The 12,934-nt window shown below is 37.0% G+C and overlaps 2 protein-coding genes across 3 annotated transcripts in view; one reads left to right on the forward strand and one right to left on the reverse strand.

The window, feature by feature from the left end:
- Nucleotides 1-12,934, reverse strand: part of SLC25A12 (solute carrier family 25 member 12) — a 212,463-nt gene that overhangs the window by 127,489 nt on the left and 72,040 nt on the right. The gene's annotated exons all lie outside the window — the stretch shown is intronic.
- Nucleotides 3,262-12,934, forward strand: part of HAT1 (histone acetyltransferase 1) — a 60,499-nt gene continuing 50,826 nt past the window's right edge. The window contains exons 1-2 of one of the 2 annotated variants that reach the window (XM_025934805.2): nt 3,262-3,391; nt 5,590-5,694. In XM_025934805.2, coding sequence (XP_025790590.1) covers nt 3,277-3,391; nt 5,590-5,694 — 220 coding nt within the window. In that variant the 5' untranslated portion in view covers nt 3,262-3,276. Of the gene's footprint in view, nt 3,392-3,427; nt 3,564-5,589; nt 5,695-12,934 lie in introns of those variants that run through there. The other variant, XM_086718902.1, reaches the window with a different exon arrangement.

The raw sequence follows: 12,934 nt of genomic DNA on the forward strand, positions 1-12,934 counted from the left end.
TTTTTTTTTTATTTTTTTTTTTCAACGTTTATTTATTTTTGGGACAGAGAGAGACAGAGCATGAACGGGGGAGGGGCAGAGAGAGAGGGAGACACAGAATCGGAAATAGGCTCCAGGCTCCGAGCCATCAGCCCAGAGCCTGACGCGGGGCTCGAACTCACGGACCGTGAGATCGTGACCTGGCTGAAGTCGGACGCTTAACCGACTGCGCCACCCAGGCGCCCCTTAACCAACCCCTTTTGATGAATGTTTAGGCTATTTCCAATTTCTCAATAAAATTAATGCTGTATTGAACATCTTTGTTCATACATCTTTGCATTCTTATGCAAACAATTTTGTAGACAAATGCTTGTAAGTGGAACTTCTACCTCAAAATATGTACAAATTTTAAAAAAAATGTTCAAATTAAAATTTTTGTTAAATTTGTTAAAATTGCAAAATTGCTTCTTTAAAAGTACTAGTTCATACATCTATGGCTAGTGTATGAGAGTTACAAAATGGAGTGTGCAAATTGTTGGTAATGTATGCCTTTAAGTTACTATTCTAATAGTAGTTTTCGATATGAGCTTGTCTATTTTTATTTTAACTCATAAGAAAGTCAAGTAGGCAGGTAGGGCATTCTAAATAATTGTTCTGGGAATTGAAACTCATTGCCCCCCTCCCCTTCCAATAAGCACTATGAACCAAACAAATGAGTTGACTAGCTGTTGTTACTACCTGTAGAGAAGTATACATTTTGAAATAAAGACATATTAAATATCTGCATTTTCTTTTAGATTTCATATTTCTTATACCCACTTTCTGATGTCCATCACTTTAATACCATGTTTTTTAAAAAAAATCTCTTCTGGAGGTTTCTTTCTTTCTTTTTTTTAATTATTTTTTTAATGTTTATTTATTCTTCAGACAGAGACAGAACGTGAACAAGGGAGGGGCAGAGAGAGAGGGAGACACAGAATTTGAAACAGGCTCCAGGCTCTCAGCTGTCAGCACAGAGCCCGACGGGGCTCCAACCCACAAACTGTGAGATCACGACCTGAGACGAAGTTGGACGCTTAACCGACTGAGCCACCCAGGCACCCCTCTTCTGGAGGTTTCAAGACAGGATGCCAAAATTTACTAGTCCATTTGCACTTGAATCTATATCAAACATACAGTTGCTAGTTCATTCCTAATAGTGCAATATGGCCTTTTTCTTTGGAGAAAAATGCCTTTTCCAAACCTCCTATTCTGGAATAAATATTAACATACCAATATCATCTCATATTAACATATAATTTTAGAGTTTACAAACCTCTTTCATAAATATTGTTCCATTTCATTTTCACAACCAAGGTGTGGTAACTGGGAAGGTATTATCTCCACTTAATAAATGAAACAGGTCCCACAATCATGAAGCAGTAGAACTAAGACTAGTAGAGCACTGAACTGTCCACACCCCTCTGTTGACTCTTATATATGTATAAGGACAGCATATTCCTTTTGCAGAAATTTTACTCCATGGTGGTAACATTCACCCAATAAATTCCCTTTATAACAAGGTAAAAGATAAATTTAAAAAAGAGGGGGAAAAACCCTGCAAAAAAAGAAAATACCTTTCTCCTTATTGGTAATGTTACTACTACCTTTCTGAAGGAAGTCATTCTTTTTACTTTTAGGTAAACTGTACCTAAACATGTGTTCTGTGGCATTGTAATAAATATGTGTGAACAATTCTAAGACAAGGACAATTTAAAAATGTAACCTCAATTTTCCAAGTAGATCATACTAAATGCCAGTCAAACAATATATGTTTCATTGTATTTCTAATTCACATTCATCTTATTTCTTACTCATATTTATCATATGTAGGTTTCACTGTATTTTTTCTCTACAACCATAAAGTCACAGGACTAATCCATTTCAGATTTTATTTTCTTATTATAAGGATAATTGCTGGTCAGCTATTGGCTGATCTACAAATAAGGTGGTTTTGTAAAGGAATGAGCCTTGTCATTTTGAAAAAATGATTATTAAAAAAAGATTGTTTTCCTTTTTTGATCCATAATGTCATTAATGGCAGATTTCAGTTTCCTTCTTAACATCATGATCATAATTTCTTGTGTTTCATTTAGATGTAAAGAAGGATCCAAGCATTCTTGGTCCCTTTTCTGATCTTTATCTTCAAGAAGGCCATCTCCATGCAGTTGAACAAATACTGGGCTGAGTATCTGGAGAACCTGACTCTAAGGTAGGCTGTATACTGAGTGTGAACTTGGGGCAATTTCTCTTTTCTGGGCTTTAATGTCTTTATCACTAAAATGAGAGGATGTATTAGTTCTAGACCATCATCCCAAGGGTCCATTTTAGCTTTCGCAGTATCATTGTAAAACCTATTAAACAACATTTGTTCAGACAAGACATTCTAGTGTTTTAGACAACATTGTGGGACTATTTGTGGATACCTAAATAATTATTTATCTTCTGGGACGAAAGGTTTCAGCAATTATGAAATACTAGCAAGTACTATGGCCCAAATCAGGAAGCATGCTGTGCGGTGGTTCGGGCCACTAGAGTTTGAGGTATTATTAGGTAACAATTTCAGCGGCAGAGTACCTCAACGTTACAATATATACTGTTTAAACCCATGAGAAAAGAAAAACGAAGTTAAACAAGAATTTAGGGCAAAAATAGAAACAAATAGGGGCACCTGGGTGGCTCAGTCGGTTAGGCCTCCAACTTCGGCTAGGGTCATGATTTCACAGCTTGTGGTTTCTGACCCCAACGGGATCTGTGCTGACACCTCAGAGCCTGGAGCCTGCTTCAGATTCTCTCTCTCTCTGTCCCTCCCCAACTCGCGCTCTGTCTCTCAAACATAAACATTAGAAAAAAATTTTTTTTCAAATAGAAGCAAATAATTGTAAATTCTCCCGCGAATGCAACTCAAACCCTACATTTTACCTACATAAATCTAGGCCTTAGGTGTTGGCGCAGGCCAAAGGAGAAGTTTCTCTACCCATCTCTGAAACATCGCTGGGGGGGGACAGAAAACAGCTATATGGTATTTATATCATTCAAATCCAACCTAAAAGAAACTGTCCTCGCGCCAGCCAGCGAGCATCTTAACACGTTAGGTCCCTTATGCGGCCTCCACCTCCGGCTCAGGCCTGCAAAGCTGCTGACCGCGCTTGCGGTGGCTAGGCAACGGTCGGAGCATTCCCCGCGGTGTCAGCCCCTCCTCTTGGGGTGCATCCACCTCCCTGCGCCTCGAATCTCCTTCTCTCATTGGCTAGCGACATGCCAGAGGTGGGTGGGGGAAATGCGTCAGACAACGAGCTCACTTCCGGCCAGGGAGCGCGCGGGTTGATTCGTCCTTCCTCAGCCGCGGGTGCTCGCAGCTCGGAAATGGCGGGTAAGTTCCCGGGAAAAGTTTACCAAGGGGAGGGGGCGGGCAGGTTTGGGAAAGAACGCCGAGACCGTGGTGACAGTGCCCGCCTGGAACTTTCGGGCACCAGCCTGGGTTCCAGAAGGCTTCCTTCAGCCTGGAAGCACGGAACTCTCACCCCAGCTCCTTGTCGGCCGAGGTTCGTGCCCCCACCCCCAACTACTCGGGGTTCTGCGGCTTCTGCGAAGAACTCGGCCCCGGCGGAGGGCTGAGGAAGCCGGGGGAAGGCGTCGCGATTTGGGCTTGTAAGGTGCTAGATGTCTTGAGGCCTGTTAATCTCCTCGTTGCTTCTTCCCCACTGCTGCCTCAGCTACAGTAGTCTGGTTCTGTTCCCGCCAGCTGATTTTAATGCTCAGATCTTCCTCTTCCAGGTCTCCCTCCACCTTCCTTCCACTACAGTCAACTTCTGAGCTAGCGCAGTTCTGCCTTGCCCTGCGTTAGGGCTCTCACTTGAATCTTGACTTCGTAATCGTTTTTCTTAATCTCTCGCGTTTAATATTCCTAGGCTCGATTTAGATTTCCTTTGAGAAAGAGTTTCTCGCTTTCTTCCTTCATCTAAACTTCTCTTAGTATTCTTTCTACACTATAATTCTCGTGTTCATTCTATTCTGCTTTCTTTATTGAGTCTCTTTGGTTTACAACATTTAATGACTAATTGCTATTTTTTACATGTATTAAGCCTATTTTGGTGTGGTTTTCCAATTACATATTTTTTGAAGTGAAGGGACAGTTTCTACTTTTATCTTTTCCCGCTGTCTTCATAGTTGTCTTACTACACTTTTATGGATGTGCTGGATAGACAGGCTATCACGTGAACGCTACAGATATTTAAGGAAGGACTGTTCTACCAGATAGTGACTGTGGGATTTTGGGGGTACACTGGTGCTATAAAAGAGGGGGACCATATGTATTATGTATGGTGTGCATATAGTAAGAATTACACCTAAATTTGAATCTCTGTTTCACCACTTAATAGTTGGGCGCCTTTAAGCAATTAAACCTCTTTGTTTCTAATCCTGAGCTTTTGAATATGAAATGGGACTGATAGAGTATTTACTTGTCTAAGAGATTGTGGGGATTCAGCCAAAGTATGATTTCACAAGTTAGATTTTGTTGCTTGCGTTGTATATAATTCCCTTGAAGTGGGTTCTGTTGTCTCAGTTTCATAGGTTAGGGTCTGAGGAGTCAAGTGCTCTAGTTCTAGTTCACAGATCCAGTAAGTGGTGAAGACTGGATTTGATTCTAGGAATTCTGACTCCAGACCATTAATCTGTAGTGCCTCAAATGTTCCCCCCATTTTCTGTGTATGATGTCTCAACCACTTGTTAAAGTTTATGGCGTGTCATTGTACCTTTCTTTTGTTTCTGCTAATGACTTCTTTTTTCCTGAATTTTTACTAATTTTTATGTTCATTATGTCAGGAGATTTATGGTCATCTTTGCTTGACAGTTTACTTTGATAATGATTGCTTCCATTTTTAATTATTACATGTATTGATGGGTGCCCACGTTGTAGTAAAAACCATTTAGCTGCCAGTAGCCCATAGTTTATGACTTTATACATATATGGTTAAAAAAAACTTCAATGCAGTTAAAATTTTCTTTCCCAACCTAATCCCCATTCCTTCTCTCTTATCCTAGAAATAACCATGGTTACCAGTTTCTTGTGTATCCTTCCTGAGATAATGTATGCATTATCAGTTGATGGTTTTTTAATAGTTGGTATGAAGTACTTTGGGTAGAATTTTTCCAGTATTAGAGATGAAATGGTATTGTAATTATCAAAGGATATTCTCATTTTGTTTCTTGGTGGAGCAGTGGCATCCTTTTTATATTTTAAAAAGCCGCTTAGGTGTAAATCCTAGCAGGTAGTATATATTAGTATTAAATATAAAGAAAGGTCAGTAGTCATTAATTTTCAGATTTACTTATTCATGTAAAGCAAGCCTAGTTCATAAGCTACTATCTTACAAGTGTTATTTCTCTTGTTTTCTAATGAGGAAGTCATATGCAGTACATTTATTTAGGAGTCTATAGGCCTTTACTTTTATGATCTGTTAGCATGTTTTAAATCTTACCTTTTATTCTACTTCTAATAAGAACGCTATTTGTAGGTTTGACTATTTAAACCAGTTCCAACAAGGCCTTTTAAAAACTTTCCCTTAGGATTTGGTGCTATGGAGAAATTTTTGGTTGAGTACAAGAGTGCAGTGGAGAAGAAGCTGGCAGAGTACAAATGTAACACCAACACAGCAATTGAACTAAAATTAGGTACGTATGCTATTTTGAAGTGGTATTATATATGCACTGTGTGTTCATATATAATCTTTTTTTTTTTTAATTCGAAGTAGAAGTTTACATAAGAGGAGTTATTCATGTACATGGTTAGTTTTCTGCATGTATTGAACACATTCCGATTTTATTCAGTCTCGATTTATGTCAGAGTGGGTAGATGTTTAAGAAGTGGCAGAGTGTATATATAGGAAATACAGTGTGGCAAAAAATGATAGGTGTCAATGTTCTCAGATGCTTAAAAACATTTACCTTTACATTTTTCTTATAAAAATAGTAGACAGTAAGTGTTGGTGAGGATGTGGAAAAACACTTGTATTGCTGATGAGAATGTAAAATGATGCAACTACTTTGGAAAACAGTTTGGCAAGTTCTTAAAAAGTTAGATGTACTATATGACCCAGCAATTCTACTCCTAGGTATCTATCTACTCAAGAGAAATGAAAACATATGTCCAGGGTCACCTGGACGGTTCAGTCGGTTAAGTGTCCGACTTCGGCTCAGCTCATGATCTCATGGTTTGTGAGTTCGAGCCCTGCGTCAGTCTCTGTGCTGACAGCTGGGAGCCTGGAGCCTGCTTCAGATTCTCTCTCTCTCTCTCTCTCTCTCTCTCTCTCTCTCTCTCTCTGCCCCTCCCCTGCTCATGCTCTGTCTCTCAAAAATAAATAAACATTAAAAAAAATTTAAAAACATATGTCCATACAAAAACTAGTATGTAAATATTTATAGCAGCATTATTCACAGTAGCCCAAAAATGGAAACAACTGAGATCTCTGTCAACTGATAAGTGAATAAACAAAGTGTAGTGTATCCATATGATGGAATAACTACTTGACAATAAAAAGGAGTAAAAGATACTACAAACATGAGAGAACTCAAAAACATTCCAAGTAAAAAAAAAAAATCAGACAAAAAAACCTCACATACAATATGATTGTATTTATATGTATGTTTGGAAAAGGCAAATCTGTAGACAGAAGGTAGAATGGTAGTTGTCAGACTGAGTGTGAGAGAGAATGACTGCAAATAGACATGAGATTTCTTTTGGGGACAGTGGCAATGTTTTAAAATTAGATTGTGACAATGGTCACACAATTCTAAATTTACTAAAAATTATAGAATTATATGCTTAAAACAAGTGTTATTGTTATGTAAATTATACCTCAATAAAGCTATTTAAAAAAATAGTTTTATGTTCATGAATTCTGGTTCCATCACATTCCATCCCTGAATATTCTTATAGTGAAGTTAATAGTACTTACTTTTACAGTGGTTGTAAAGATTAAATGAGGAGGTTAAGTACAAGTAAAGTGCATTAACAACTTGACTTTTAAAAATTCTCAATAAATATTAGCTTCCATTATTTAAAACAATACAAACATAACAAAAATATAAAGAAAGTGACAAAGAAGGTACTCTTCACTACAGAGATAATACTTACCTAGGTTGTTTTTTCTTCTGCATACATAGATTTATTTTTCTAAAATCAGGATCCTGTTGTAAGGATATAAGTATTCGTTTTCCATATTGGTTACTCCATTTTGCATTCCTACCAACAGTGCACATAGGTTCCAATTTCCCTACATCCTTGCCAACACTTGTTATTTTCTGTGGATTTTTTACTATATTTTTTAAACTATTTTTTTAATTTGATAATTAACACATTTTTGATTCAAAGAAAAGTATATCCTTTGTATCTAAGTGAATCAGCCCTTATTATATATTGTAAGTATGTGTTTTTGTCATATCTTACAAAAAGGCCCTCCCTACTCTAAGATTTTAAAGTTTATCCATTGTTTCTTTTAATATTTTTGGGATTTTTTTCAAGTGCAAACTTTTGACTCTTTCCTGCTATAAGGCATGAGATAGGAATCCAGCTTTGCTTTCTCAGATGACTTAGCCAATTTTCCACCTGCCAGTTTAAGTTGTCTTTTCATTAATGATTTAAAATTGCTTTTAGCATATTAAAGTATCATAAAAATCATCTATCTTTTGTCCTTGCTCCATTAGTGTAATGCTGTTAAAAATTTTATGATTAATATATGATGTGACTAGGCCCCCCACTTGTTATTCTTTAAGAGTTTTCCTAAGTTTTCTCTAATTCTGTTTGTTCTTCTAGATGAACATTTTATCAAGTTCCAAAAAGATTTTTTGTTGATTGTTTTTTTTTTTTTTTACTTGAGATCCTGTCAAATTAAGTTTAACTTAGGGAGAGTCAACATCCTTACATTGTTGAGTCTTTTCTTTTTAATAGTAAGCAAGAATATTTTTCGGGATGCCTGGGTTACTCAATTGGTTAAGCATCTGACTTCAGCTCAGGTGATGATCTCACAGTTTGTGAGTTCAAGCCTCATTGCTGTCAGAGCCTGCTTGGGATCCTTAGTCCCCCTTTCTTTGCCCCTCCCCCATGTGCACCCTCTCTCTCTTTGTCTCTCCCCCAGAAATAAACACTAGGGGTGCCTGGGTGGCTCAGTCAATTAAGTGTCCAACTTCGGCTCAGGTTATGATCTGGAGGTTGGAGAGTTTGAGCCCCACGTTGGGTTCTGTGCAGACAGCTCAGAGCCTGGAGCCTACTTCAGATCCTATGTCTCCCTCTCTCTCTGTCCCTCCCCTGCTTGTGTTCTGTCTCTCTCTGTCTCTCAAAAATAAACTTTAAAAAAAAAAATTTAAAAATTAAAAAAAAAAAAAAGGAATATTTTTCTATTTATTTGGGTCTTTTTTAAATGTCCATCTTTTTAAAGAGTTTTAAACTTTATAGATGGTAAACATCTCTTATTAGGTTTATTCCTAGGTATTTCATTCATGTTATTGCTATTATAAATGAGATTTTCTCTTCCACTATATGTTCTGTCTTTATTAGTAGTGTGTGAGAAAACTGTGGAAAACAATTTTTGATATATATTTATCTCCCCACTTCAAAATCCAAGTTATGTAACTCGAGTTCTACACATACATGACAGAATTAAAACTGGGTTATTTGGTCATTCTAATTCCTTACAGTTATAGTAATAACTTGTAACCTCAAGCCAACCTTCGTTTCTCCCTCTTTTTTTTCAGCTCTCCTGTCCCAGTTCCCTCCCCTTCCACCTTGTCTGGACAAATGGTTATTGAAATCTATGTGACAGGCATTGTGCTAGACACATGGGATAACTTTAACTCTTGACTGCATACCCAGAATTCCACTAAGGTTTATCCTGAGATTCTTCCTCTCATAGAAGCTCTTGTTCACTTGGTGTGTGAGGGATTGACAGACACACTTTTTTTTCCACAGAGGTTTGGAGCTTTGGGGTAGGTTATTGTAGAAAGAGTGAATCTTTTTTTTCTGTTTCTTTTTAACCATTTTTATGTGTACAATTAGGTAGCATTAATTGTATTCATAATATTATGTGACCATTAGTGCTTTTTCCAAAATTTTTTCATCACCCCAAACAGAAACTTTGTGCCTGTTAAACAGTAAATCTCCAGGGTGTCTGGGTGGCTCAGTCGGTTAAGCATCTGACTTCGGCTCAGGTCATGATCTCGCGGTCCGTGAGTTCGAGCCCCGCATCGGGCTCTGTGCTGACAGCCCAGAGCCTGGAGCCTGTTTCAGATTCTGTGTCTCCCTCTCTCTCTGGCCCTTCCTCTCTCTCTCTCTCTCTCTCACTCAAAAGTAAATAAACATTAAAAAAAAATTAAAAAAAAACAAACAGTAAATCCCCATTCACTTTTCCCCTCCAGCCCTTGGTAACCTCTAATCTATTTTCTGTTTCTATGAATTTATCTGTTCTAGATATTTTGTTTAAGTGGTATCACAGCAGTATTTGTCCTTTTGTGTGTGGCTTATTTCACTTAGCATAATGTTTTCAATTTATTTCACTTAGCAGATATTTCATGTTGTAGCATATATCAGGACTCCAGTCCTGTTCATGGCTGAATAATATTCTATTGTGTATAGATACCACATTTTGTTTATTCATTTGTTCATGGACATTTGGGTCTTTTTTTTTTTTTTTTCAAAGTTTATTTATTTATTTTGAGAGCAAGAGACAGGAGAATTCTGAGTAGGCTCCGCAGCGTTCATTGGTGCGGAGCCCGATGTGAGGGTTGAACTCATAAAGCATGAGATCGTGACCTGAGTCAAAATCAAGAGTCGGATATGTACCTGACTGAGCCATGAAGGCTGCCCCCATCTTGATCTTTTCTACCTTTTGGCTATTGTGAATAATGGTACTATGGACGTCAGCCTACGGGTATCTGTTTGAGTCCCTATTTTCAATTCTTTTGAGTTTATAGCTACGAATAGAATTACTGAGATACGTTAATTCTATGTTTAACTTTTTGAGGAACTGCTTAGTTATTTTACATAACTGAACCATTATGTAAACCATAATGGTTTACATAGCTGAACCATTTTACAGTCCTACCAGCAACGTACAAGGGTTCCAATTTCACGACATCGTCAGTGCTTGTTATTTTCTTTTTTTCCTTATATTATTATAGCCATCCTAATAGATGTAAAATGATATCTTACTGTGATTTTGATTTGCACTGTTCTAATGACTAAGGATGTTGAGTGTCTTTTCATGTGCTTATTTGCCATTTGTATATCTTCTTTGCAGAAGTGTATTCAAATCCTTTGCCTATTTTTTAATTGGGTTGTCTTTTTGGATATATTTTCTTTTTATTCTATTTTATTCTGTTTTATTCTATTTTGTTCTATTCTATTCTATTCTAATTTATTTTGAGAGGGAAAGCACGAATGAGGGAGGGGCAGAGAGAGGGGAAGAGAGAGATTCCCAAGCAGGCTCCATACTGTTACTGCAGAGCCAGGCGCAGGGCTTGAACTCACAAACCGTGCAATCGTGACCTGAGCTGAAATCAGGAGTTGGACACTTAACCGACTGAGCCACCCAGGTGCCCCTGTTACGGTTTTTTTCCCAATATATTTAAAACATTTTTTTTTTATGTTTTATTTTTGAGAGAGACAGAGTGTGAGTGGGGGGAGGGGCAGAGAGAGAGGGAGACACAGAATCCAAAGCAGGCTCCAGGTTCTGAGCTTTTGGCACCGAGCCTGAGGCAGGGCTTAAACCCACAGACTATGAGATCATAACCTGAACCGAAGTCAGACAGTTAACCTACTGAGCCACCCAGGTGCCCCTTTCAGTATATTTTAAAACCTGATAATTTTACTGGCTTCTCTTACTTTCTGGGGAGTGGCTTCAGCTGATTGTTTTTCAGGCTTATAACCATATCTGGTCATTTTCATAAATTCACTTTGTTTTTGATATACATGCCTCTTTGTTCTCTTTTCAGATTGCATTGGCAAGCACTTTCAGAACAGTGTTTAAAAATGATTACAGTCATCTGTTCCTTAATTTAATGAGAATGGTTCTAGTGTGTCTTCACTAAATATCCTTGCTTATTACTTTGAAGAGTAATTTGTCTTGTTTTGCAAAGAGTTTTTATTTAAACATCCATATTAGAATTTATCAAGTGCCATTTTGGTTTCCATGGAAATATTTGATTATATTATGTTACATGCAAATGTTACTACTACATAATATTTAATATAATAGATTTTATTATCATATCTTTGTATTTTGAACCACCCTTGCATTTCTGAAATGAATATCTTGAGGTTTTTTTAATGAATTGATGAAGACTATTTTATATTTAAATATTTTTATCTTACCACCACTTATAGATGAGATTGGTCTGTGTTTTTGTCCATTGTGCTTTCTTTTTAGAGGAGGTGAAGATCAGCTTTTGTATTTTTTGTGACTATTCTTGGCCTTCCTATTTTACCACTCCCACCCTCACCAGTTTTAAAAACATTAGATTTACCTAAAGGTAAAGGCTTGAAAGAATTCACCTTAATCATGAAGAGATCTTACGCCATTTAATGCAATTTTTTTTTTTTTTACAAGTTAGATTACATTTTCAGGTTTTGTAGTTTGCATGATACATTTTTGACCCTTCCATGTATTTTTAACTTGTCATTCCTTTTAGGTATGTCTTTTATAGAGTATATACTTGAATTTGATTGCATAGTTTTTTTTTACCTAATAATTTTATCTCCTTTATATTTATTGTTTGGTGCTTTTGTTATCTTATTTTTCTCTTATTTCCTTGCACTTCTCATGTAATATATATATTGTTTTCCCTGACCTCGTCATTCTCCAGTATGCTCTGTTTTAAATTCTACAAAAAAGCCATATAACCTATTATTAAAATACAATATATTGTTAGTTCTACTGAGATTGTTTCTATTTTAAGTTCATTTACCATTTGTCAAATACTGCGTTGGTCGTATAGTGGTGAGCATAGCTGCCTTCCATTTGCCAAATACTCATTTAGCTATACTTATGTGGCAGAAATTTATCTGGGGATAAAAAACTGCACTGGAGATAGAGCGGTATACAAATAGTTTCTCTTTTCATGGAGCTTACATTCTGGTTATGAGAAACAGACATAAATACATGGAAAACTGTGATTTGTGTTATGGAGAAAATACAGGGTGATCAGGTACAACTACTAAGGTGACATTTGAGTATGTAACAAAAGGAATGAATTTGTGAGCAACGTAGATATCTCAAGGAAGATTGTTAACATACAGCAGAATCGCAAGTGCAGAATGTACTGTATGTGGTCAAGGAATATTAAGGAAGCCATTGTGACTGAGAAGGCTAGCTTGGGAGAATGAAGTATCTGGAAGCCAAAAGATTGAAGTATTTGAAGGAGGAAGAGGTAATCAACTATGTCAAATGTTGCTGGTAGTCTCATAACATAAGAACTATTGGGATTTAGTGATTTGATAACTTTTTTTTTAATGAGAGAAGTCATAGGATCTACTACTTTATAGTAATTTAGAGAAATTAAGAGGAGAGAAATTAGCAGTGGAGTATAGACTCCATATTTGAAGAGATTTTCTGAGGAGCAGAGTTGAGAAATGGGTAGCTAGAGAAAGACCTAGGATAAAGTTAGAGAACTTTATTTTTGCTTTTTATTTATTAAAAAAAATTTTTAATGTTTATTTAAAAATTTTTTTTTTTTTTAACATTTATTTATTTTTGAGACAGAGAGAGACAGAGCATGAACGAGGGAGGGTCAGAGAGAGGGAGACACAGAATCTGAAACAGGCTCCAGGCTCTGAGCTGTCAGCACAGAGCCCGACGCGGGGCTCGAACTCACGGACTGCGAGATCATGACCTGAGCCGAAGTCGGCCGCTTAACTGACTGA

The sequence above is a fragment of the Puma concolor genome, chromosome C1 (assembly GCF_028749965.1).
Source record: "Puma concolor isolate L17-30 chromosome C1, mPumCon1.1.hap2, whole genome shotgun sequence".
Taxonomy (NCBI): Eukaryota; Metazoa; Chordata; class Mammalia; order Carnivora; family Felidae; genus Puma; species Puma concolor.